Here is a 26,514-nt window from a genome sequence, read left to right on the forward strand (position 1 = left end):
GCTCTGACATTCTCTCCCCACAAATCCTGCCTGCTCCCCTCAGGGGCACAGCAGATCCGCCCCTTTGGAACATCAGCAGGGCACAAGAAAATGTTTTTCTCAGCAGATGTCGTATTTCTCTGCGCTTAATGTATCCAACTGGAGCATGAAATGTGTTGGGGAAGGACAGGAGGATGATGGATGGAGCCTGCTTGGATAACGAGGTATTTTTTGTCTGACTAAATTTCAGAGTAGAAAGGTATTTTTTTCTGAGATGCAACTCAAAAGTTGTAGGATTTGTTTTCCAAGAAAAAAGCAGAAAACAGCAATGCTGGGTAGTAATTTGCCTTACTCGTGGACTAAGCCATTTGTTGCATATCTACCCTGGCACAGTGGTGAAGTTTGAGGTGAATGCTTTCACATGGCTGTGGGGTGTGTTACTGAAAAGAAATCTGCAAACAAGCAGTGCAATGTGTGTGAAACCCTCCCCTAGCACTCCTCAAAAGCAGACAGGGTTTGGACCAAGGGTGCTGTGCACTCTCAGGAACATCCTCAGCCCTGTGCTGTGGCAGCCACAATCCATGGCACTGGGGTGGAAATGTCCCCAGTTCTGCTGCAGTCCCTCTCTTTTTGTGGCTCAGATCCGTCAGTGAGCGATGGGAGACCAGGGCGTTGGGTGTAATTTTAGAAAGGAAATGAAGCAACAAAATGCATTAAAATACCATTAAGGAACTGAATGGAACCAGATATTCTGGGAGACGTGTGAGTTGAGCCCTTGTGGTGCGTTTGCTGCTCTCATTACGTGATACTGGAAGTGAGTGTCAGAGCCTGGATTTGGCCTTTTCTCTGAGGTGGCTTTTTGTGCGTTTCTGAAGTTATAATTAACTGTGCATTCATTTTTGTAATATCTACTCGTGTACCTTTAAAGTCTGCCCCGATGGAGCCTTGTTGCAGCCTCTGCTGTTGCGATAGCAGAACTTTTTGTGCCCAATTATGTTTAAAATCAGCCACATACGTTTGCTGCCGCATCTCCAGTAATCCTTACATTTCCGTCCAGTACAAATATTAATTGCATAGTTTGCAGTGAAGTGATTAACATCAATGTAATTTATCATCTGGAGATCGCTAAAAGCGAATAAATGAGTTGTTTTGTTCAGAGAGGTGTTGACCCCTTCTGAAACTTTGATTTAAAGCTATTTTTTTTTTCTTTTAGTGAATATGAAAAGCACCACAATCAGCCGAGTGTTCAGTTATTTGATTTTCTGGGGCATTAGCCACTCTTGTTTGTGACATTTCCCAGTTGGGTGCTCGTTTGTGAGCTCATTAATAAGGTTTTCTCGGAGGAATGTTGTTGGGAGCGCAGAGCGTGTGGGGCGGCCGGGGCTCTGCTGTTTGCAGGCATTAAGCAGCAGAGTGTGCTTAAATATTAAAAGAGAAGTGTTTATCCCCAAAATGCCTGTCGGGCTCTGGCATTCCTTTTCCCGCAACAAGCAAAATGATTAAATTGCTTTTGTTAAGGGTGAATTTTGCAGAGTTGTGTTTGGGGTTGACAGGCCCTTCCAGACAAGCTGTGATCTGCCAGTCCTGCTCATTCCTTATTTTAGACACAGGATCTATTTATTGAATAGATTTCTGTATTTTGGCTGAAAATCAGCAGCGCAGCCTCTCGTCCTTGTCAGAGGTGAGGAGCAGGCAGGGGATTGCCAGGCTGGGCTGGCTCTGACGCAGAGCGCATTCCTGATGAGCAGCCCCGCTGGATTTTGGAATAAAGGTGGCTGTTGTGTTTACACCTGAGGACCAGTGTTAACTCTGCTGACTTCTTTTAATATTGAAGAATGCATTTTTGCTGCTCTTCCCCGGGCGAGATCAGAGACTCGCACAAGTCAGTTTTCTGAGCAGCTCCCTTGGGCACAGAGCAGAGCAGGGATGAGGAGCTGGATGAAGCAGTGCCCACCTGAAGGGAGATGTGTAAAGCATTATCTGGGAAATACTGAGGCTGGAATTACCCACAGTGGGCAGGAACACGGCTTGGCCCGCGGATCCTGCTCCCAGGGATGCCATCTGGCGTCAGGTTTGCCAAGAGGCGCGTCAGCAGTTCTTACAGTGATCAGAACACGGATTTTTAACTTGGACCCAGCAGCTTCTCTCCCGGCACAGACCAGAGCCTGCTGGGCTGAATCACTGGCAGAGTCCATTCTGCCGGCTTCTCTCTTGGCCAGGCTCTGGCACTGCCAAAAACACCACGTGCTGGTTTCCCAGAGCAGCACTTGGGAAGAAGCCTTTTGCCTGTTTCTAGCCTCAGCAGGGAGCATGTCCTCGGGAACGGTGGGCTGGGCTGTGTCCAGGGGTGGTCAGCAAGGTGGTCAGCCTGGGGCATCATGGCACCTGGGCACACAGGGAGCCAGGCTTGCCAAATCCCCTCGGTGCCAGGCTGTGGGGTGGTGAGCTCGCCTGCCTTCGAGATCGTGGGCTGGCCTGATGAAAGGAAACAGGTGGAAATAATAGGCTTAGGCTTTTGTAAGGCCCCGAACTCGGTGTAATGTTTTATCTTGGCTGATTAATGACATCTAAGCATTATCGATGAAGCACATGTTTAAATGGATTAAGAAATCACTAACTGGCAGATCTCAAAGGATAGTCATTAGGGAGTAATCAGCAGTGCTGGTATTTTTAGAGGGAACGCAGGGGCCTGGGTGCTTGGCCTGATGCTGTTCAGCTGAAGCATTTGAAGTTCTTAAAAAGTCACTGTTAATAATCTTTGCTGATGGCACAAAAATGGGGCGAGCAGCTAAAAAAAGGAAGAACTGGGACAAATGCAGAATAACTGGAGTGGTTTGGTAAGTTCCCAAGCACAGAGTTTGAGAGCTGTGAAAGTCACTGGGTGCAGGGTTCGGTGGCCAGTGGCATCCTGAGGGAAGGTTTGGGGTTCAGGGTCCCTCTGGGGGGCTGTGGTCCCCAGCCGTGCCCAGCGCACAGCACACACTGCGCCTGTTGTGAGAGAAATCTCATCAAACGCAGAATGGCTTTGTAATAAGTTTTTCAAATTGGTTGCTGCTACAGTGTAACCTTTAGACGACTGGTATTTAACCTTGTATATCACTCTGAGCTTTTGAATGAATTTAGCTTAATAAAGGTGCCTTATTAAATTACGAGGCTGTTTTTTTTAAGCTGCTAGAAAGAGGCGTAGTAGGAAATAGCTGTGGGTTGTTGGGTCTAATTGGCTGCCATGGAGCATGCAGGGCCTCAGGTGCACAGATGCAAGTGTTTTATTTTTGTGTAACAATCCAGTGGTGTGATGCTGTGAAGTTCCAAGTTGAGGATTTTGGGGTGCTGGAAAGCACTTGGTGGTAAAACTGGCACTTCTTGCCACGTGTCCTGTGTTACCGTCTGAGATGGGCATCACCCCACGATACAGAGCTGCAGACATTGCTGCTGGGATGTAAGGGCTGCTGCAGCCTTGGAACCATCAGTGCTCTGTCCGTGTGCTCTGCTAAATGTCACAGGAGCCAGGCTCGGGGTCCCACAGCGCTCGGCATTTCACAGACCTACACTCGGAGTCCATAATCTGCAGGAAATACACTGACTTGGTGTCAGGCAGGGTGTGAGGGCTGGAAGTAGAATTTAAGATTGTCTAAAGGCACATCCTTAAACAAAGGGAAAAAGACACCATTGCCCCTCCAGATTCTTGGGTGAAATTTTTTTTGCATGCCATGAACCTAATGCCAGCCAGTTCTCTGGAGTGTCCAGCCAGGAGAGGCAAACAGCAAAAGGTGTTTCAGTCCCCATGTGCCAAGTAAACTGGGCTGGGAAGGTTTCCTGCACAGATATAAACACCATCCATGTTCCTGGCTCAGGCTCATGGTGCTGCTGCAGAGCACATCAGAGATGGGGAGCAGATGGCTGTGGGGGTGGGAATTGTGGACAGGAATGGTGAGCACAGCATTGAGGATGGGGTGGGTGATTTATTTGCTGCATAACACTGGGATGAACTTGTCCTCCCGTGCTCCTTGTGCAGCACTATTGCCTCTTCAGGGCTGGAGTGCGTTTCCAGGTGTTCCAAAGCTGCCCCATTTCCTGTGGGATTGGGATTTGTCCCCTCAGTCGGTGACACCCCAAAGCGCTGCTGTCCCACAGGGACACCTCAGTTCCAGAGCTGCAAGAAGCATCTGCAGCAGGGATTAGTTGATGAAATGTTGTGGTAGAGTCATCTCGGGAGAGGATTTACTTGTGTAGCTTATTCCATTACTGAAAATTATGAGAGTTTAAATTGGTTAAATCCTGACACGCAGGGTTTTTTTTCTAATCTCTATTATTCCATAGGAGGCATGTTAATGAGTTAAACACAGTTAATAAAATGCAGCCAGCCAATATTTTGGGTAGCAGTTACTCTCAAAGGAAATAGAAACATTTAAATGGTTTCAACCTTTATGCATACTGATTTTTTTCCTTCCTTTGTTCCTTACAGTTGAGTAAATTCCTGAAAAATATCTATGGCTTAATGGCACTTGTAGCCTTGAATTGATTTCCTGCGCTGATAATGTTTTAGCTACAGCTCAGATTGTGTTTTTAATCTCTGTTTCAGTCATGGGAGGTAATGAATTTTTTAATTGTGGACTCTAGGTTTGTGGTTTGGCTCTTTTTTTCCTGCAGGGTCTTACTAAAGTGTTTTTGAGTTGGCTCCCTAACTATCCATGCTTTAATTCTCTGTTTATTGTACGATTTAGAGGAGCATCGTTTGGACTAAATGCAGCCTCCTGCTGTTTACACAGAGGCAGCAGTGGCTGTGGCTCTGTTTGTGTCTCTAACAAGCATCTCTTGTCCAGCCCAGCATGCTAACACTCGTGGATTTCGGGTGCTGTGGTGCAGGAATCGCTGATACACCACAAAACGCGCCAATTCCTGGCACCGCAGGCCTCTCCAGCTTCCCCTTAGTGAGAAGGCAAATGAGTTCCTTTTAGCCTGAGCGAGCTCAGAGGTGAACTGTGCAGCAAAAGGCCCTTCCTGGGACGCGTGGTGCCGCAGCAGGATTTGCAGTGCTGCCAGCTCCACCTTGTCCTGCTGCCACACGGAGCGGCGAGGGGGAGCGGCGGGAGGGCGGCCAGGGGCTCACCGAGCCATGTTTTTGTCCTGCAGATAAGCCTCAAGTGCGGGTTTCTCAGAATTACCCCTTGCAAGGCCTGACGAGAGAAGGGGAGCCGCTGGAGCTGACCTGCACAGCCTTTGGAAAGCCACAGTAAGTTGGATCCTTCCCAGGGATGGCGCAGGGTGGCCGGTGGTGACGGGATTTTGGTGGCCACTGTTCCTGTTGGCATTCTCTGCTGCACAGACAGTGGCCCAGAGTGAAGGAGAGAGATGCTTCCTGCACCCAAACATCTGCTGTCCACTGAAGACATCTAGTTTGATGTGCATTTATTTTGTGCACTTAATGGCCAAGGGATTTCCGCTGCAAGAACTCCTAGGAGAGCTCTTCCTGGCCACTGTGCAGCAGCCTTTGGGTGCAGAAGGGAAAGACTCCCAGCTGGGCACCTCTTTCCTCAGGGAATGGCTTGGGTGGCATTAATCTGCAATTAATTGGGTTTGATTAATCTGCACAAGCAAGGTCAGGGGCTGCAGTTGTGGCCCAAGGGGGTGCTGGTGTGTGGAGGCAGCCTGGCACTGCAGCACTGAGCCCTTGGGGAGGTGGGATGGATCCCCAGGTAAGGCAATCCATCCTTCTGCTCATACTGACTGTGTGATGGTTTTCCTCCCTCTTGGTGCCCCGTGTGGTTTTTATAGAATGCCAGTTTTATTCTCTCTCCTCTTCTTGCCAAGCCCTTGAGGCTTTCTTAGGCAGTTGAAGAAATTTATGCATCAGGAAAATCCTGGCAAGGGAGGGTAGATTTTCTCTCACACTTTCATTGCTGTTCTAATTTAAGTTTTGTCGGCTTTATATATATATATTTTTTTTTTTAATACTTTCTCTTCCACTTGGATTTATGGCTGTCAAGTATTTACTATCCTTCTTTATTTTCATCATGTCCATAAGATTTCTGCAAACATCCCTGAGATCTGTCAGTGCCTCCTTGGTAGCGTGCCCAGCGCTGGGGCGTGGGGAGCTGGACACCATCCAGCTCGGCGGCGTGGGCAGGGCAGCACCCAGCACCGAGGAGACTTAGGCTGCCCTCGTCCTCCCCAGTAGCCTACACCCCCTCCCACAGTATTTTCTCGATTCCCATAGTATTTGTTGGATTCCCACTTCAAGTTTCTCCTGTTGGGCACGAGGCCAGTCCTTTCCCTGTGCATCAGACTGGCACGTCCCTGCTGAATTCCGTTTAGTAGCTATTCCCTGCTCAGAGCCTGCCAAGCCCTTTGCATTCCTGCTCCCCTGGGTACCTGCAGTGCCTCCCATTTGCTATCAGCTGGGAATCTAATGAACAGGCTTCTCTACATCTTTTCCTTGCAGGCTATGAGTAAGATATTCCCATGTTAAATAGGACAGGCACATCTCCCTGGCCGCTTGCCACTGCACATTGTGTGATGCTGGAGATGTGCTGGGAATTGGCTTCTCTAGGTCACTTCACCTGGGCCTCCCAAAGCTAAGAAAATACACAATAAAATAATGAGCTGGGTTTAGCTCCATCTTTTTAAGACAAAGAGGTTTCATGAAATCTTTTGCAGAGTATTTAGAAGAAGGGGGAGGTTTTTCCAGTTAAGCAAAGTAATTTCTCTGCAAAATTTGGCAACATAAATATTGGGGGAAGGAAGCTCAGAGGGAAAAAAGACCGGAGAAGAGAAATTTCTATTTGATATTAATACAGATATTTTGTTAGATTAGACACAACCCCCCAAGGCTATGAGAGAAGTGGGAAGATGCTGAAATGGTTGCTTGTGGGGCGTCCAGGGATGCACTTCTCTGAGCAACAGCTGCTGTGTTGTGTACCAGCTGGAAAACCTGGGGACTCCACAGCACGAAGAGACCTTTAAAAACTGTACCCAGGAGCATTCAAACCCTTCCCACCCATATTGAAGTTAAACTGCATTTGGGCACTCTCAGGAGCTTCTGCTGCTCACGCTCGTGTGCCAGTAGTGTGGCAGTGAGGGACAGAGCACCAAGCCTATGCCCAGAACCAGAGTCAGCCACTGCCCAGCTGGGTTTACTTGATGCTGGATCCATCCAGTAGCATGGCTGGGATGTCGAAGCATCAGGAGCTTCTGCATCACAGCAGTCATCTACCCTTTGGACCCAGGGAAAAGTCTGAGCCGTGGGATACCTCTGGCAACATGAGATCCCACTTGCCAGCCTTGGCACCAGGCAGGCTGAAAGATCCTGAGCAGCTCCCCTTTAAGAGCTCACTGTTGAATGGTCTGAAAGATCCTGGAATTTCCTTGCTGGGAAAGAGCTGATCTGTTCCCTCACTGCTGCTTAAAGACAGAATAATAATAGATGCTAAAAACCCCCACAAACTCAAAAGATCCCCTCAGTGCTCCTGATCTTTCCCAGCTCTAACAAACCAGGCTCATTTCATTCCCTGAACAATGCAGACCCCCTGCCCACGTGGATTCTGTCAGTGCTGGGGTGCAGCAAGGGCTGCCGGGTGGGCTGGGGGACAGGAGAAGAGCTGGAGCTCCCTCAGTGCACAGCACAGCCCCCACTGAGGCCACCAGGTCACGGCAGCTTGTGGAAAGGTTCAAACTTGACAAAACCGTGCTTGTTCTGCTGTCCAGCTCTGCCCTCAGAGCACCCCGTGGATGAACGCTGAGTCTGTAGCCTCAGAGCTTTCAGGTTTGCTGAGTAAGCGAATGATTAACCACTAATGAACTTTCTTCCTGCTTGCATTAGTGTTTTCAGACAATTTAAGCTCTGGATACAGTTTCCTGTTGGGTTAAAATAAATTTAAATTGAGGAAGCCCGACAGCATCTGGGCTTGAGTAGTGCAAAAAAGTATGTGTTGTTTCTTTACAGTTTTTCTTGGTTTGGGCTTTCTGTCTGTGGATGAACTTTTGAAGATGCCATCTTGACCATAGGAAAATAGTAATGTGACTGTTTCTTTTTCTCCCTCCTCTGTAGGCCTACGGACATGAGGTGGTTAAGAGTAGATGATGAGATGCCTCAACACGTTGTAGTGTCTGGTTCAAACCTTCTCATTAGTAACCTAAACAAAACAGATAATGGTACATACCGCTGTGAGGCTTCCAACGCGGTGGGGAAATCACATGCGGATTACATGCTGTTTGTATACGGTACGTGAGAAAAACCACCGTTCTTCTAGACTCGTTTACACGTAATTGCAACATGCCCTGCTCGGAAAGCTGTGACAGAACTTAACATTTGCTTAATGCCAGATTTGCAGGCAGCTCCTGACGCCCCGACGCTGTGCTGGGCTGGGTAGGGGCTGGGGAACCACCGGGGTGCTGCTGGGGCTCTCGGTGTGTGCATCGGGCACAGAGCCATTCCCAGCTCCATGCAGCTCCCACCCCGTGCTGCCAGGTGAAACCTAAGGGAAAGCCAGAGCAGGGGCATGGGGAGAACTGTGCAGTTCTCCTAGAACTTCTCCAGTGGTTCTTGTCCTTTTTGTAACTCCTCCTCCAGTGGCCTGAACAATGGTCCGGGGGGTTCCGAGCCTTTCATTAGCAAGTTAATCAGCCAGCATCCCCAGATAATTACAAACCAGTAAATATACTGGAGGAATGAGATGCCTTAAGCCTGTCTGTGCAGCTGGGCAGACACTAAAACATGCCTCAGCATCTTTTAAAGTGCTCTTAAGTACCTGCTTTAATTCTTTGTTTCCTCTCTGTTACTTTGGCATTGCTGTAAACCTCATGCTCCTGCCATGAGGTGTTGCATGGAATGAGATTCAGGAGGCACTTACAGAGTGATCCCCCAGTTTAATGATGAGCTGTTCCTTGGGCTGCATATTTAAACTTTCTCTGTTAAGAGTGGTTGTGTGTGCCTGGGCTGAGCTCATGGTGGGTCTTGGTCTTTTCCAACCTGAATGATGCTACAGTTCCACTCAGGTGGGACAGAAACTTGGTTTGAGGTTTGTTCCATGCAACAGCAACCTGAAGCTCTGCAGTCTGAGCTCTCTGGTAGTTGCTCTGATCCAGTCAAACAGTGGAGAACCTCCCATACCTCTCCAAAAGCCACCTTTACAGGAGTGATTTTAAGACCTCTCTTAGATACTTACCCAAAGATTCAAGATAGCAACAGCTTTGAGCTTATACAAAACTCATGTACCCCATCATATGGGTAGTTTTTCTAGTGCCTCTCGCTCCACAAGACTCCAGTTTACAAAATTAAGTCAGATATGCATTTATGATTGGTAATTTGCATGCTCACAATATAAAAAAAAACACTTGTTTATGTCAGTGTTTGAAGAAACAACCAGTGTTGCAGAGAGCAAAGCAGTTGGAATAGGACACAGGCAGTTCCCCATGAGATAGAAACCATGAAAGCTGCTGCCATAAAGTACTGTGGGGCAGGTGGTTTCCCTCCTTGTGTAGTTCTATATACCTGTCCTGGGCCAAGGGAGGGCTGGGGGAACCTCCCCAGCGTTACTGACCCGAGGTTTAGAGCTCATGGGAACTCTCACATGCGTTAATTACTCTGCATTTTGGATGTGGATGAGAATAGACAGCACAGGATTTCCTCAGGGTTGCTCCCTCTTGGGATTAAAGCCACAGGAGGAGACCCAGGATAGGATTATTTGGAAGGAGGTTTGGGTTCCCAGGGCATGGAGACCTGTGGGTTCCAGGTTAGGTATCTGGCAGATGCATTGCCCATGTAGGGGAGAGCTGCTCATGGGCAGAGAAGGGTTTCACACGCCATCATCTCCAGTTTCTGCAACTTTGGGAGCGTTCCACTAGGCTCTGGCACTCTGGACAGCATAAGGAATCCTTTTAACCTTTAATTTAAAAGGGAGAAGCCCAGAGTGGGGAGGGAGTGGTTGGACTGGGGCCATCATCTGAAGCCTCCTGGTACAGAGCCCAGCTGGAGCTGCTGCTGAGGGGAAGTTCAGCATGGAGGTCTCACCCTGCTCAGTGGTGGAGCACTTACACCTCTGGCCCGTGGCTTCTTTCCCCACCCAAAGCAGCCAATTCCATAGCAGCACAGGGTCTGTCCGTGCAGCCACATCTCTGTGGGCACAGCTGGAGCCCTGGTGGAGGATGTGCCTCACCAGGCAGGCTGTGGCTCCTCGTGGTGCAGAGCCCCCCAGGCCCCGTTAGGGTGGGAGCTGGGGGCCTGCAGACACACAGCAGGGTCTGGCAGTGCCATTCCAAAGGGACATCTCTGCAGGTCAGGGGTTGGATGTGGCTTCCAGCAGCTGAGTTGTGCCCAGCACCTCCCCAGCTGCACACATGGGATGGGGATGTATAATCACACTGACACACACTGAAAACATATTCATTTTATGCTTTTTCTCCCCATGGGCATGGGCAGATACATTGCTAGAAACTTCCATCTCTGTTAGCACACCAGCTTTTTTTTTTGTCCTTTTCTGAAGGAAGAGCCCATGGCACAGCCAGGCTCATCAGTGTGAGTCTGGGATCCTTCCCAGATGCTGTGCCTCAGCATCCCCACTGCTCCCAGGGAGCATGTGTGGGTCAGGAGCCAGGGAGAAGCACAGGGCCTGGGATCCTTGGGGTGCAGGGGAAGGACAGTGACTGCTCATAACACAGCGAGCTATGAGGTGATGTTCCTTAACTTTTGGGAAGTTGGATGGAATATAATAAAAGTGCAGTATATAATTAAAGTTCAGATATCTTAATTAGGGGATCCAAGGGAGCTCGCTCGGAGATAAAAGAGTAGCAGATGTGTTAGTGAGGAACAGCTGACGTGCTACGGAGGAAACCTAAAATCAAAAGCCCATGAAAGGTTTCATGCTCTATTATTGCCGAATGAATCCGTAGTTCAAAGTCTTTCTGACTACTTAGCGCATTCAGTTTGATCATCTGGGCATTGATACATATTTTTTTCTTTTACATCTTCTCATATCTACCTTCTCCTGCCCGATAGTTTTGATAAGGATGTGCCTCTGTATGTAACATCAATCCCGTGACAAGCAGCAGGGTTTGAATCTCAACAGGTCCAGTCCATCTGAGAAATGGTCACAGGGAGAAACATCTCATTAACGATGCCCTAGTAGCAAAAACAAGAGTGTGCAACTGAAATTGTCAGAAAAATATTGACTTTTTTTTAAATTAAAAGATCTTGGTGGAATTCCTCATACCTGGAAATTGATATTCAGCAATGATGTTGTCATTTCTCTGTATTCGTTACCATCTTTGAAGTAGTTTTGAACATCCTGCTGCCGTGTGTTTATAGCAGAGAGGTTCACGGCCCTGGGAAGACAGTGAGATCTGCTCATGTGCTGTTAATGTTCAGGCTGTGAAGCACAGCAGGGCCCCTCACACAACCCTCCCACCTGGATTTGCAAATGTATCCGTAGACAACCACCAAAGCACCACTGTGTCTCTCCTTGTATGTGCAAACTGGTCTTTTTGTTGTGGAAAGCGTGCAGTTTATTTTCCTTATGCCTCTCCCATTCCATTTCTCTTTCTCATTGACTAATTTATGCTGGGTTTTATTTATTTTTTTTAGCATTGTAGAAGGCAGAAAGGGGGAGAGGTTTGGGCCAGGTTCTCCAGCCGGAGTTGGTGTAGCTGGAGGATTTGGCCCCAATATCCCTGCTGGGCTCTCCCCCTGGGGTTTAGCCAAGGAAAGCCCCCAACCCCTGCGCTGCTTCTTAGCGTCCTTGTTTTCCTCTGATCACAATTGACCGCTGTTGTGTTCTGCTTGTTTTTTTTCTTAATTTGCTTTTTTATTATTTTCCTTTTTATATTTTATCCAGATCCCCCCACAACTATCCCTCCTCCCACAACAACCACCACCACTACCACCACCATCCCTACCACCATCACAGGTATGGTACCTTCATAACCATTGGAAATGTCCTGAATGTTTATTGTCTTTTATGTATGTAAGCAGAGCATGAAGCCTGGGGAAAAACAACAAACCAATCACTTGCAGTATTTTTTTTTTTCCCTCAAATACACCCACCCACAGCACGAGCCCTGGTCCGGCAGCTCGACATGTCAGACATGGGTGTGGGTGTTCCTGAAATGTGGGAATTGTCATGGCAGGAAAAGTGATTAATTCAGTTACTGGTGGCCAATATTGGGTACTTCAAAGGCAGGATGCAAACAGCCTTAGAGCTCACTTAGCACGGGCAGTCGTTTCAGCCTCCATCCCATCAGGATCAATTTCTGAGCAATTTATAGCAGAAAGTTTGATCTTTGGCAATTCAATTTGCCTGGTGTGACTCGAGATGCTTTTTCTCATGCCAAGGTGTTGGTCTTTCTCTGTGATAAGCTTCTCCCTCACTCTCCCAGAAAAGGGAATTCCACCAGTTGTTTTTATTGAGTGAACGCCATCTGTAGCCCCCTTCTTGAGGAGCTGCCTTTCAGCTTGCGAGATTTTCCCTGTCTTGCAAGAAAAGATGAATAAAAACAACCAGCAAGATCATGACACCTCTCTCTGACCCATCCTCATACCTCCTCACAGACCTGACTCATCAGGAAAACCCTTCTGATTTATTTGTAACCATTCGCATTGTCATTTCTCTGACCTTTCCTGTTCCAACCGCTGCTTTTGCTTTTGCTTGCTGCATTTTGTGGGGTTTTTTTTTTTTTTTTTTGAGGCAGAGGTGACAAACGGCAGGTGAGGATGGACCATTGAATAGCTAATGGCACAACGTTTACTGTTGCTGTAAACCACCCCTTGTGTAAATGCCTTCACGTTTTATTTGCTTTTATGACGCTGCTCAGCTGACTCTCACCATCCTGCCCAGGGCGTTTCGTGGCTTCTTTTCCTTTTGAGGTTTTTCGCACCCAAGCCAGGCCTGGCTGGCAAGGACACACAGGTGAAGCCTTTCTCCCAGCGTGCCTTAACACCAGCAGCCACCATCACACTGCCAGCCCTCGCCGTGCTCTGCTTCCTCCCTCCAGGTGCTTACCGATAAACCCAGCTCCAGGCACCCAGCTTGGGATGCTTGGGATGCTCTGCCGTCAACTCTCTCCCATTTTCCGTGTTTTTGATTTCTAGACTTAACCTGCTTTCGTTTCAGAGGAGGTTTGAAGCTTTCTCAAAGCCTCCCTAAGAGCTGTTTGCAGAGAAGCTCTCGTGTGTCCCACAGGCTGTACATGGATGTGCTCACAGGTTTCTCTGTTTGACGGTAATTGCTCTGTGAATTTCGGAAGGCTAAAGGGAACAATGTGTCTTGATGCTTGGATAACCCCTTAAGTTAATCTTGGTGCCTGCAAACATTAATGACTGTCCTTTTTCTGGGAACTGGGTTGTAATCAGCCTGTCATTTAAGGATTGCCCCAGCACTGCCTTCCAAAGCCTGTGCTGTCCTCACTTGTCCTCACCTGCTGTCAGGCTCCACAGAAGTGGTTGGTTGTTCCCCATAAATAGTGGTTTGGTTGTTTGCTCTCCTGCTGCGAATGCTGCAGCTTGTTTGTGGATGCTCAGTAGGCTCTGGGCTCTCCTTCTGCTAGTTTTCCAGCTTTTTCATGTTAAAAATAAGAAGGGGGGGGGGGATGGTTCTTGTAGTGGGAACTGGCCATGTCATCAGCCTGGCAGAGGTCCCCTGGGGTGAGGAGCACGGGGCTGTCCAGCATCATTCACTCACCTTTGTTTGCAGTGGTGGAGGATCTCAGCCCCTGGTGACAGAACCCAGTAGGTTTCCATTGCCTCCTTGATGCTTTTCTGTGTTGGCTTTGAACTGCTGAGGAGGCTGGAAATGTAATGAAAATATGATATTGCTCCCTGATTCCAGCAGTTCCTGCTCATGATCTGTCGGAAGAAGATTCATTAATGCTGATAAGAGAAATTTTTTTTTTTTCCCTGGCATTGAGTCTTCTTGACCTCCATCTTCCCATCCTCTGCCCATGAGTTCAGTGTGTTTTTCCCACACAGAGCAGCTGAGGCTTCTCCTCCCTCTGTCGTGCAGAGATGTGTGTGTTTCCTCTCCAGTCAATGCTCAGGAGCATGGAGCCACACCAACTGCTGCCCTGCAATAGTTGAGAGACTTTGTGGCTGGAAAAAATTAGGTCAAGTTAACATAATCTCTAGAATTACACAGCAGAGTAGTGTTGGAACACTTTTCAAAGCCGAGAGAGACACCTGATACCTTAATTCCCATCCTCACCCAAATGCTCCAGCTTTCTTCCCGTCTGACAGAGGAGCAGTGGGAGACACCAGGGTGTTCCCTGAGCTGCTGGCAGTCCAGGCATCTGGAGCCAGCCCAGGGAAATCCAGTCCTTAGGATGAGGTGGGCTTGAAATGTTTCATTTTGCTTTTTTGCCCCTACTTCTAGTATAACCCTAACCTAGTTCATGTCCCCTGGAACCATGGAGTAGCTCTGAAAAACAATTGTCTTGCTTTAATTGAATAAAACATGGGAAGAAAGACTGCATTGAAGCAGTTTCTAGCAGGTGACCCTAGAAAATTCTGCCCTTGGAGTTGTCCTTTTGATTTATTGGTTCAGGGAGTTTCTGGGAGAGCTCTTGGAAAGCTGACCTGATGCTTTCTCCAGCAAAGGACAAGCTGAGCAGTGGTGAAGTTTCCAAACACCACGACCTTTAGAGCTTTCCCTCTGTCACTTCAGGGTAGGTGCTTGAAAAGATTTCCTGCGTGACAGCTTGATCTTTTCCATGTATCCTCCAACAGCATTGATATTCCGGCCATCCTTTGGTGTTTCAGCCGTTATCGCTGCCGAGCCCTTTTTTATCAGTTAAATTGTCCTTGTGGCTTTCTTCATTAAGATGTACAATACGATACAGCAGAGCAAACTGCATCATTTGAATTACCCTGGAGTCGCTCCTTGAAACACTGGGCTTGGACAGCTGTTGTTTCCTGGGAGATAAAGGTCCTTAATCACAGCCCAGCACTCGTTTTGGACCACAGCGTGGAGTGTTCGCCTGCCTTTCCCAGCCTCCTCGCTGCTGCCTGGTCCATCAGCACTCTCACCTCCCAGGATCCACGGCGTCACTCGGAGGTGCAGATCTGCATTTCCCACACTCTCTCCGCAGGTGGAATTGCTCAGGTGTCTTGGCAGCGGTGTTGGTGAAGACTCGGGGGTGACACGTGTGGGTTTCCAGCCCTGCAGCAGATGCTGCTGACTCTGCAAAGGCACTGCTCCTCTCCATCCTTTGCAGCAGCATTAGCAGCAGCCTGGGGGCTCCCGATGTCCTCCCTGGAATGCCCATTCAGAGCATGTTTTAAACCCCACTGATCCCTTGGAGAAGCAGGGGTGGGTGGTTGTGTATATTTCAGGGTGCTGTAACATTGCAGGCAGTAGTTTTTCACTTGAGAATTCCCAGAGATGCTTCAGCCACCTCAGTAAGCACATCTGGAAAGCAGCAAGCCCAGCCCGTGGAAACAGCTCTGAGTTCCTTCCTGAGGTTCAGGATTTGTACAAGCAGGAGCAAGCTCTGTTTGGCTTGGAGGTATGCAGGAACCAGTGGGCTCCAAAGCAGGAGCTGAGAATTGATGCTGAGCTGGAATATCAGCTCTTGAGCAGAGTCACATGGTAGTGGAATTCTCTCATCACCCACGGGGCCAGGCACTGTCTCCTGAGAAGCACACTTTTGTGTCATCTCAGATGCTTTAAAAATAATAGTGCATGGAAATGTGAACTCTGTGAGCAAAAATAGTGTTGCAGGTTTTCAGAGCATTTCACATGCCAGAAAACTTCCTCAAAACAAGAAAAATTGTGATTTTATCCTCAGTAGGACTTTGTCCTTTCCTGATGACAGCTGGTGGTGTGAAAAGCTGCAGTTGCAGGGGGTTTATTCCAACAGTAATCCCAGTGGCTGGTGGTCAGGGGGAGCACAGTCCCAGTCATCCTTTTCTCAGGTTTCCTTGCAGTGGGTTTGTGGGAGGCGAAGAGGCAGCGTGGGGATAACTAAAGCACTACATCCCAGCAGGATCGTGGGTGTGGCATCAGCTCAGGTATGGCTACTTCTGCCTGGGGCTGCTGCAGGTGGTGACATGGACTTTAATGGGAAAAAGGATACACTTCTGCTCCCCAGTCAGCTCACAGGTGGGTGGTGGTGGTCAGCTTCAGCTCGGCGGTCTGGACTCTCTTACAGTCTCTGGCTTTTCCTGGGGATGTGGAGATGTCCATGCTGCAGACAGGGGATGGGAATATCAGCAGGAGCAGCCAAGACTCCCAGTTTGCTCTCGGCGTTCCCAGTCTGCTGTCGAGTTGTGACATGTTCAGGTGCTTGATGCCACTGTACAGGGACGCAGCCCAGGGATTTGTTCCCCCAAATTATTTATTATTTAACTTCTACTTTCTGTTGAAGGTTCTGCCTGTCCCTGGTAAAATGTCAAGTTAATTTAAAGATGATTCCGTGCTTTTCTGACATTTTCATCCAGGATGTGTCCACATTAAAGGGGCTAAAGGCAGAGCTGACAGGCCTGGGACAAGAAATAAAATTCAGTCTTTCAGTCCTATGTCCAGCCAGTAGCAGACAGAACCTGTCATACTGGCCTTGCCTTTGGGTGACACAGCATAAGCAGTGCACAAACCCTCATCTTGCTGAGCAGAAGCATGGGGCATGTGCAAGCTTGGGCTTGAAATCAAACCAAAATCCTCCCAAATCTGTATGGAGAAACATGCAAAAGCATGGCTGGAGCCACCGTGCTGATTTCAGGCTGTTTTTGTTCTGGTCACACCCAATGTCCATACAGCTTGTGATGATTTTTGTGAAACATCTGGTCTGCTAATCAAGCTGTCTCCAGGGCCCATTGCAGCATGCCTGGTGAGGGGCACTCAGCGCCAAGCTGGAGTGCTGTATGGAGCAGATCTGGGGGCTTTGAAATGCAAAGGACATCTCCATCCATCCTTCAAGGAGTGTGTTGTGAGGGAGAGGATGGATGTAGTGAGGGAGAGGATGGACGTGCCACTGTGCTCTGGTTGCTGTGGGGTGTGACATCTCTGCTGCTGTCCCACAGAAGTGTGATCCAGGGGAGCACCAGGAGGGGCTTTGTAGGACTTTTCATCAGCTCCAAGGACCTGAACCAGAGCAGGAATCCGTTTGCAGTGCCACATGCTGTTCCCTCAGGCTGCTGCGAAGGCAGGAATGTGCAGGAACTCACACTCGCCCCGGTCAGTACATGTGAAGTAGTCTGGAAAATCGGGAAGAATAAGAGCTCCACGCGTCAGGGATCAGATTGGCTTTTGGTTTCAGTTCAGAAAGCAATTTAAAAAGCAATATATTGAATGGATATCTATACTTGCTAAGGCCTCTTTAAATTTAAAAGGCAGCAGCGTGTTTTGCCATTATTTTGCAGATGCTCTGCTGTAATTCTGTGTGTGCTCCTCAGCCCCAGCACCAAGTGCCTCTGCGAGGCTGTAGCACTGCAGCTCCAGCATTCAACCAGGGGAATTTAATTTTGCTGCTGGGCTTTTAATATTCCTCCATCGTGCTTGTTCTGTTAGAGGCTGTGGACTAATTACGGCCAAGTTTAAAGGGCCTGGTCTGTCACATTCTGCAAACAGTTTGAGGTTGGAGAGAATCCATTTGAGAAAACAGGGAGGCTCAGCGATGGAGCTCGTAACTCTGAGAAATGTTGCCCAGCTGCCTCCACGCAGTAATTTTATAAATATGTGTGTGTATATGTGTGTGTGCCCTTGTGTAGCTGCCTAATGAGGTGGTGCATGCCTAGAGCTTGGGTGTCATCTGAGTTGTCTTTGCTGGCAGATATTTATTTCTTGTGGCCAGTGCTACACAGAAATCCCAATAAAGTGAAATTTGCAGCTTTGTAGAGGCTGATGGTTCCTCCCTTGGGTACCTTCTGTACCTATAAACCAGGCCTCTGAGGAGCTTTTGTACACAGAGATTTTGGAAGGCCAGGGCATTGTTCTGCTTTTCCTGAACAGCACATTTAGTTCTCTTCCTGATTGGCATCGGGAAGAGAAGCCTTGATATTAAGATAGAAAATCCCACATTGAGTTGAGTCTGGTTATGTGATTTCTATGTCCTCTTGGCTTTGCTGCACCTGGTAAACCAGCCCATTTTTCATCCCCAACTTTCCATTTTAAATGATAGAGATAACTTGGGTGATTGCATGGCTGCTCTGCACACCAATGGCTTGGGACCAGAACAGTGCTTTTTGGTGATGCCAAAGCCTTTCCTTGGCTTTGTTCAACATTAGTTAAGTCAGGAGTGTATCAAAGACTTCTTGTTGGTCAGCATTTGAGGAGAAGAAGTGGTTCTTGTCCTAGGACATGGGGCAGAAGGCTGATCCCTGGGGTGCTGTGTGCCTGCTGACATGGAAGTGTGGCTGTTCTTGAAAGTGAAGCAGAAGCTGCTGGCACATACCCAGGATTCAGGAAACCACCTTCAAAGTTACCCAGTCCAGCTTAAAGTTACAGGTTGTGTGAGCAGCAGCATTGCAGGGCTGGGATGTCCCTTCCTGGGTGAGGAGTGACAGTGGCAGGGCCAGGACATGCAAGGATTTACAGGAATGCACTGATTTGGTACCAAATCACCAGTGACAGTTTTTCTCTCCTTTGCCATGCGATGCTGCAGTAGCACACCAGTCGGGGTGTTGTTCTCTTTAACTCGAGGTTATTCCCTCCGGAACACTGGTGTGCACAGTCCTGCTTCCCAAAGAAGACTGGGATTGAACAGGACTCCCCGAAAGCTCACTCTAAACTTTAACCGGTCTGTGTTTCCTATTGCAACCATCCAAACCATTTGCTAATCATAACTTTGTCATTCCAGCTGCAGCCAACATGTTGTTTGACGTGGATATTTGTTCGCACTTACAACCGCTTGAGAACTTTATTTTGTGTAACCTGTCGGTCTCTGTCCCCAGACGGGGAAGCGAGATGCACTGTCCAGTTTGCACTGTTTCTTGACTAATAATCTCTTCCAGCACATCAATACAAGTTTGCTTCCAGCAGATTCTCTATTTAGTGTAAAAGCTGACGTAACTTTTTTTATTTCAGGAAGACAGTAAATTGAGACTATTTATAGATGCCAAGATGCTATCTCAGGAATGAATACTCAGTTTTACAACCCCTTCTAAACAATGACTTTCCCCCCACCTCCACCACCATTTCCCCTTCCACCATTTGCTTGGTTAAAATGAGGCATCATTTGGGGATTGCTGCCCAAAACCAAAACAAAGCCCCGCTCTTGGTCTCCTCGTGGCTTTGGAAGGTTTCCCTTGCAGCCCCCAGAGCTCCCACAGGAGAACAAGGGTTGGCCTCTTTGAGGGTGCCTTAGATTTGGTTGCCAGGATGAGAACAGTCTATGTTGGCAGTGGAAACAGGCTAATGACGGCTTGATAATCTGTTATGCAAATCTTGGTGCAGTTTGTTAAACTGTGCAGGGTTTATTTGTTTTGTTTCCTTATATCTGTAAGTATTGTGTATTCCTTGTATGATTCTTGTCTTTGCTGCTGCTTCAGGATTTCAGCCCTGGGCTGTCCTCAGCTAAATTGCCAAGAAACAGGTCCTCCTTTTTCCACTGCTGCCTCTGCCCGTGCAGGGGACCCATCCCTGGGTTCTCTGCCAGCATGTCACCGAGGGGAAACGCCGCTGTGAATTGTCTGTCGTTGCTGCAAAACCCAAGCTCCGGGCTGCTGTGCAGGGATCCACAGTGCAGCTCTTCTCTGCGCTCACTCTCACGGTGTTGCTCACTCAAACATTGCCTGCCTGGAACTGGGCAGGGCTGGGCCAAACCTGGACTGGGCTGTCAGCTCCAGGGATTCATTTCAGTGACATTCTGACGAGCCAGCCCGCTCCAGCCACTGACCCCTGCCATGGAATACCTACCTCCAGATGGAAAGTAAATGGATTCCAACAGCTAAACAAGCCAGTAAATTTGGGCAATGCGGTTAAATTTGGTTTAGACCCATTGGTGTGGAGGAAATAATTACAGAAAAAGACTTCAGATTTGAGTCACTCTTTGAAACTGCCTGTTGCAAACACCTGGAAGAGACAGAGCATCTCTCTGTTGGCAAGGCAGCACCCCCAAGAAATTTCCAGTGGCATGGAGTCCATATGGAGTAGAATCAGCTTCAGACTAACCAGCAAAAAAGCCATCCAGGATATTTTAATTACCCATAGCTGTTCAGCCAGGTACCTGCTGCAGCAAAGGGACTGGTAATGTTTGTCCCCAGTTGCTAGTTCTAGAACATATTTTATGCTGAAGAAATGGTTCATCATGCAGGTGGTGGCTGGTAAGCTGGAGGAGAGGTGGGAGCAGACTGTTCTTGCCAGTAGGTGCTCCTGTGAGGGCAATGTTTGAGTGTGCAACAGCGATGTGCTGAGCCTCGGCTCCTCATCCTGCTCTGGAGCTTCTGTTTTGTCCCTGCCAACCAAATTGTTGGTGTCGGTGTTCTCTCCTGTCTCCTGTTCCCCTGACTTTGCAACCACCAGTAATTGTTCTGGCAAGGTCCTGGAAAAAGAGAAAAATTTACTGTTTTCCTCAGGCTCATAGCTTTTGAACTGGAGGCATGTCTTCTAAACAGTGCAACTCACTTCAAATGCTTTTTGCCTTTCATTTTATTATTGCTTGTCACGCAATGTTCTTTGAAAGCTTGCTCATATATTATCTGTTCCATTTTTTCCATTTTCCCTTTTTTTGCATGCTGTTCCTCCTGTTTCTTCCCTTCCTCCAATCCTCTGTTCCCGTGTGTAGACACAACGGCGACGACAGAACCGGCAGTTCACGGTTGGTATCACATTCCTGTTTATCTTATTTCTCAGCGCTGCTGAGTGGCAAGACAAGCCTGGGAAGGGGAGGCCAAAAAGGGAACTGGAGTCTTCAAGGGAAAACCGTGTTTCAGGTGGACTCATCTCGTAAATACAACATGGGTTCTAAGGCTGGAAAGTCTGTCTGCTCTTGTCATTTCTGCTGTGAGCTTCGCAGCTGATTGTCCTGGCACCAGGCAAGCCCAAGCCCCATGGAAGTGGCATCCAGGTCCAAGCAATGCCAAGTGATTCTCCCCCCACTGAGTGAGAGACTCACTTCACACATGGAAAACAAAATATAATTTTTTTTTTAATTTTTGAGCATTTTTCTTGCATTTTGAGTTAGTTTTTAAGACAGGGCATCCAGCAAGCCCACTGGCACAGGGCAGCACTGGGGATTCTGGGATGCTCCACAGAGGAGCGCTCGCCTCCAAGGTCGGCAGTGAAGTTTGCGTTATTACACTGCAGAAGGAGATTGGGAAAACAAATAGCAACACTTTCCTCTCAGCATAGCAGTCTAGCAAAGTAACCCTTCTCGTCTGCTCGAGGCAGTCTAGCTAACAGCTTGACAGCTTCCTGAGCTTCCTCCATTCCCCGGCGAGCCTACGTAGTGCTGCAGGCTGGAAGTTGAGCATCCCATTTTTTGGCACAAGCTCACTTTTCAGCTGAAGAACCAAAACCTCTGACAATTTTTAATTACAGCTAATCCATTTTGGACTTTGCTATTCTAGTTTCTTCTAACTGTGATAAATTGACTGATTTTTTGCTGACAGAAATCCTTAGCACAGAGCACCCTGTTTTCCTGCCTGCTCCCCTTGAGGCATTGCTTGGGTAAGGACAGAGGCAGGACTGAGTGAAGCTATCATTCAGTAGCAATGTCCCATATCAAGTGGAGGGGCTTGCACTTCTTGTCCCAAATAATTTATCTACTTGGATGCATCGTCCCACTTGGCATAAAGATCAGAAATCTTTGGGCACACTTTGTGTTTTGTCTATGTGACGATCTCCCTATGTGTGTTAAATGTCAAAAGCCAGCATTGCTAGTTCTGTGGCTACATGTTTGTGGCTAATGTAGATCCCTAAATTTGAAAAAGATCAGGTAGCCCTGATGATAGCAAAACTCCCAACATCCTTTCTGAGGTGTCTCTGCATCAGGAAAGGCTCAGTATTAACATGGCCATGTATTAGTCTCTGCAGTGAGGACAGGCCAGGTGGCGAGCCCTTGCCCCATTTTTTAAAGCAATTCTTCATGTCTTTCTTCCTTTCTCTTTGTTCTGGGGAAGCCCTAAAAAGCCTGGTTTTAACTCAAGGACTTCCCCCCTCCATGGGGAGGATCGCTGCCAAGGAGGTGGCCAGCTGAAATGACAACCCCTCCCAGTCAAATGAGCTGCCACAAACTTTCCTGCCTGAAAACCAGCCAGTTTGTCCCGAGTTCCCCCATGCTTGCCCTTGTGGGGTGCTTTTCCCATGAAGACTCTGGATTTCTTTCCAAGCTTGTGTTGCTGGAGTGTGTATGGAGTATACCAGGTGTTTCTGTATGTTGGCCATTTGTTCTTTCCAATGTCCAATGGGAGTGAGCATGTCTGTGAATGACTAGAAATGCATGGGCATGAATACAGCCAAATGGATTTTCTCCAAAAACGATTTAAAATGAATTGGGGGAAGAAAAAAGAAAATAAGGCAAACAAACAAAAAAAACCAAAACCAAAAACCAACCCAAAAAAGAGCTTGCTAGCAAAGAAAATGGAATGTAAGGCCAGTGTGGAGCCAGCACAATGCTTCAATCGGGGAAAGAGGGTTTTGAGCCATTTAAAGTTTTGGAGTGTATCCTAGAGGACTGGGGGGAAGGAGTCCTGTATGTGTGTGCATGTCCCAGCAGTAGCCAAGGCCCTGCCATTCCCGTTTCCTCATGGAATGGGGTTGAGGCAGCAATGCATGAGTGACCTAACGCACGAACGTTGTTAACTCTTTTGTTGAAAAATGAGAGCTTAACTGTGAATTTTCTGATGCACTTTCTCCTTTCTCTGCACTGTTCATTGCCAGAGCTCCAATAACAGCATGGTCATGGCCGGCAGGAAGGCTTGTGCTTCCGCTGCACCCCACAAAGCCGGGGTTTCCCAGCTTCGGCCCTCCTCCCTCCCGGTGTGCCCCGTGGGGTCAGGGTGCCCGTGGGGCTGAAATCGCAGGTCCCACTGTTTGAGCTGGAATACAGGCAGAACTTGGAGCTGGGAGAGTAACAACCTGCAGTGTCTGCACCACTCAGTCTGGGGAGAAAGAGCTTTTTCTGCTATGCTCTTTACATTTTCCTCCCCTGCCCCTCTCCCCACCAGAATCAACATGCCAGTTTTTATGTTCTGTTGCCCCTCAGTGGCCAGAGAGCTCAGCCCTCATGAGATGCTGGCCTTGGTGGAACCCCTCAAGTGAGACACCCAGCTCACATTTGCCCTCTGCTCAAGCAGGACATCTCCAAGCAGCCATGACCTTGGACACACTGAACTTGTGTCCACTTTTTTCCAAATTCTGCCCTTGCCCTGTGGTTAGAAGAGAGCTTTAAGAGCTCAGAGTGATTGCCCAGGATGTGGGCACTGCACACACAGGGCATTGTGCTTGTGGCCCTTTCCATCCATCTTCCCAGCAATGGGGGCTCAGGGCTGCTCCCACTCCCCCAGCAAGGCAGGAACCAGGCAATATTGCCTCAGCACAGGCAGAACTGCTGCTCATTCTCATGGAAAGGTAGGGTGAAAAAGCCTTCTCTGAAGCTGGCAAAGCAGGAAGCCTGGAGTGAAGGTTAAAATAAGGAAAACACCCCAATCACGAATGAAGAGTGATATGAAAATACTTGGCCCGTAATGCAGCAGGTAAATTATTTTACAGACTGGAAATCCTTCCCTGAAAGCCCGTGTGGGTTTTTTATTGTGGCCTTAGCAGGGCTTGGTACAAGAACAGGTAATACTGTTGTGTTACGCTCCTGTTGGTTTTTCCTATAGTTCTCAGTCCCTGAAAATGAGTTTTGCTTGGCTGAAGCCAAAGCCCAGCCATGCTAGAGCACTGGCCACTTGTACCCCTCACCAGGTGCCGTGGGAAAAGCCCCAGAGCTTTCTGCATTGCCATCATCAAGCAGCTCTGCCAGTCCAGCTGCCTCCTTCCCTCTTGGAAATGCCCTACTTAAAAGTGCAGCTAATGGTAAATCCGTTCCCCAATATATTTTACAGCTCCCGTCCTTAGGGCGGTTGAATAAAACATCACAGCGCTGTCTGCGCACGCTGCGGGTTTGTGCAGCGCCGCATGAAACGGAATCCCTAATTGCTTATTTAGAGCCTGAGATGGGAGAGAAATTGGCTTTTCCTTAAAAACTGGGTGTAGCGTGGGAGCCCACAGGAACCTAAATATAGCCGGGGTGCCTGGTCCTTGTGTGGGCACCTGGTTGAGCTGCAGGACACATTCACTGTGCCTGCCAAGGATTTATCATTTCCAGGGAAATGGAGCAGAGTGAAAAGTTCCCTTTCATTTCTCTAACAGGAGTAGTGGCAGACTTTGAGTTCATCCCCTCAGAAGTGAAAAGAAGGGGCTTTACTAGCCAATATGAAAGTTTAATGAGAAAAATCAAGAAGTAATTTTTACCACCTTTTTAAATGCCTCACCACAGGTTTTAACACTGGCCGGTGGCATTTGTGAGTGTCCCAGGTGCAGGGAGAAACAGAATTGTGGAATTGTTGCAGATTTTTTTCTGAAAAGAATTTTTTTTCTGCTTCATAAAAAATGCAACATTGCCCTTTTTCATCAGTGAAAAATGTAGTTCCTTGAAAGGGAAGGCTCTACAGAAGCAGTTTTGGAGAGAGAAAAGTTGAAGGGCTCCTCTGCCAAGTGCAGCTTTGCGTGGCCAATGCTTCTGTGAGTCAACTGTTGTATTTATAGATCATTTATAGGAAGAAGGCTCCTGAAAACCTGAAAAGGGCTCCCTGAAACCCAAGAGTGGCACACAAACAAATTTCCTGCTATTAATCTAAATGGCTTCCCACTTCAGGAGGTAATTCCAATGTAGCTTCCTGGTGATTAGATGTATTTAAAAACCAGTCACAGAAAATGAGTTTCCTTTTTAAAGAGCAGTGTATATATATAAATACATGAATTGCTGCTCTGCAGTGGGGCCAATCTGCACATTGACCATACTGCACTCACAGCTTTGCTGTTTAGCAGACAGTCAGCACTGGCAGCAGTCCGTGAGCTGACAATCCCAGGCTCCCCAGTGCCCAGGGATGCAGTATCTCTTCATGGGATTTTTTTCTTCTTTGCTTATGCATTTGCTTTGGTGGCCAGCGGCAAGAGTGAGTCCTGGAAGTCCCAGCCCACAGGGTGACACTGCCCTGCCCCTCATTTCAGTAAGTCTGGGTGGCCTCCCGGCACTGGTTTGCCCCATCCCGGTGCCGAGATGTTTGCCCACGGGGATGCTCTGCCTGCAGACCCCAGCACTTCTCAAACTCCTGAACCTAACTCCTGGCTGCGTGTGGTGGCCACAACCATGTGCCTCCCTGATTGCTTTATGGCTTTGAGGATAGATGCTTTTCCCGTAAATCCCTCACATTTGGGCAAATGAAAAAAAGCCGGTTTGTCCGATAGTTTGGCAGAGAACGCAGCCCAAAGCCTGCAGAGAGGCCGTGACATGCACTGCATAATATCCATATTCTCTCATGGATAAATGTCCAGACTTGTCACCATGACCAAAACCAATTGGATTGGGTGCAAAATTGGAAGCAAGTTTTCCATTGCTCTGTGTATGCAGGACCGAAATCAGCCTGGACTGAATTGGGAAATTGTCCCTGCGATGGCTGAAAGGCAGAGTTTGGGGGCTCTGCATGCTGTTATGAGTGAGTGGTCTCAATGCCATGTTTCGTGTGCCAACAGTGTAGAGTGAGGAGCATTTCTGTCTGTAACAAAGGCCACGATTGCACTCGTGTCACATGATGGCTCTGCCTGCACCGGCAGACAGTGGCAAGTGACTGATGCATTCTCTTTTTTCCCCCCCAAGAAATTCATCCTCAGTTCTTAAGTGTGTTGTTTTTTGTCGCTTGAGAAACGCAGAGAAAAACGAGTTTGTTTTTACTTGTAAGGCTTTACTCAGTTGCCCAATTCGGCCGAGGAGCTGGACTATGGGGATCTCTCAGGTAAGGGCTAGTCCGTAGGTAACCCGCTGCTCTCCTTCGCTAGACACTGGTTCCACTCTGATTTCTGCATCTTGGCCATGTTGCATTGTGCAGTCGCTGTGGCGCAGCCATTCCCTCCCACGCTCTCGCAGCTTGGAACCGCTCTCCTTTCTTTTTTTTGTTGGTTTTGGCACCCATTTCTGTGTGGCATCCTCAGACACGGGGCAGGAGGTGCAGGGCACCGAGGCCACCCATTGCGGTTCCCTCCTGGTTGGGATTTTTTGGATGCTGATTTGGAGACCGGTTGAGTTGAATCTTTGTTTGTAAAGCATTTGACTCTGCCGTGTTATGTGAAGTCCCCCTGAAAACAGGCAGCCATCACTAACCCTCGGCTGCTGAGGGATTCCTCATCGTACCAACATCAGATTGGGGATGAAAAGGTGGTTGTTTTATCAGCGAGGCCAAAATAAGTAAATGGTTTTGAGCCTCTTTTTATCCACACTGGACTGGAAGGGGTATAAATGCATCCTCATGGCTGGTCCTTGCTTATTAGCACTGATTGAGATTAAAGCATAACAGCGTCTTCAGCAGATGCAGTTGGGTGCATTCAGAGCAGTTTGTACCAGTGGTACAAACGC

The 26,514-nt window shown here is 48.2% G+C and overlaps 1 protein-coding gene across 7 annotated transcripts in view; it reads left to right on the forward strand.

Annotated features, from left to right (window-relative positions):
• CADM1 (cell adhesion molecule 1) overlaps positions 1-26,514 on the forward strand; it is a 131,344-nt gene that overhangs the window by 94,714 nt on the left and 10,116 nt on the right. For 2 of the 7 annotated variants that reach the window (XM_085081913.1, XM_085081915.1), the window contains exons 6-10: positions 5,113-5,212; positions 8,027-8,199; positions 11,808-11,879; positions 20,683-20,715; positions 25,844-25,897. In XM_085081913.1, coding sequence (XP_084938039.1) covers positions 5,113-5,212; positions 8,027-8,199; positions 11,808-11,879; positions 20,683-20,715; positions 25,844-25,897 — 432 coding nt within the window. The remainder of the gene's footprint in view (positions 1-5,112; positions 5,213-8,026; positions 8,200-11,807; positions 11,880-20,682; positions 20,716-25,843; positions 25,898-26,514) is intronic. The other 5 variants (XM_085081914.1, XM_085081917.1, XM_085081916.1 and 2 more) reach the window with 3 other exon arrangements.

This window comes from Lichenostomus cassidix, chromosome 24 (assembly GCF_008360975.1).
Source record: "Lichenostomus cassidix isolate B80296 chromosome 24, HeHo_3.0, whole genome shotgun sequence".
Lineage (NCBI taxonomy): Eukaryota > Metazoa > Chordata > Aves > Passeriformes > Meliphagidae > Lichenostomus > Lichenostomus cassidix.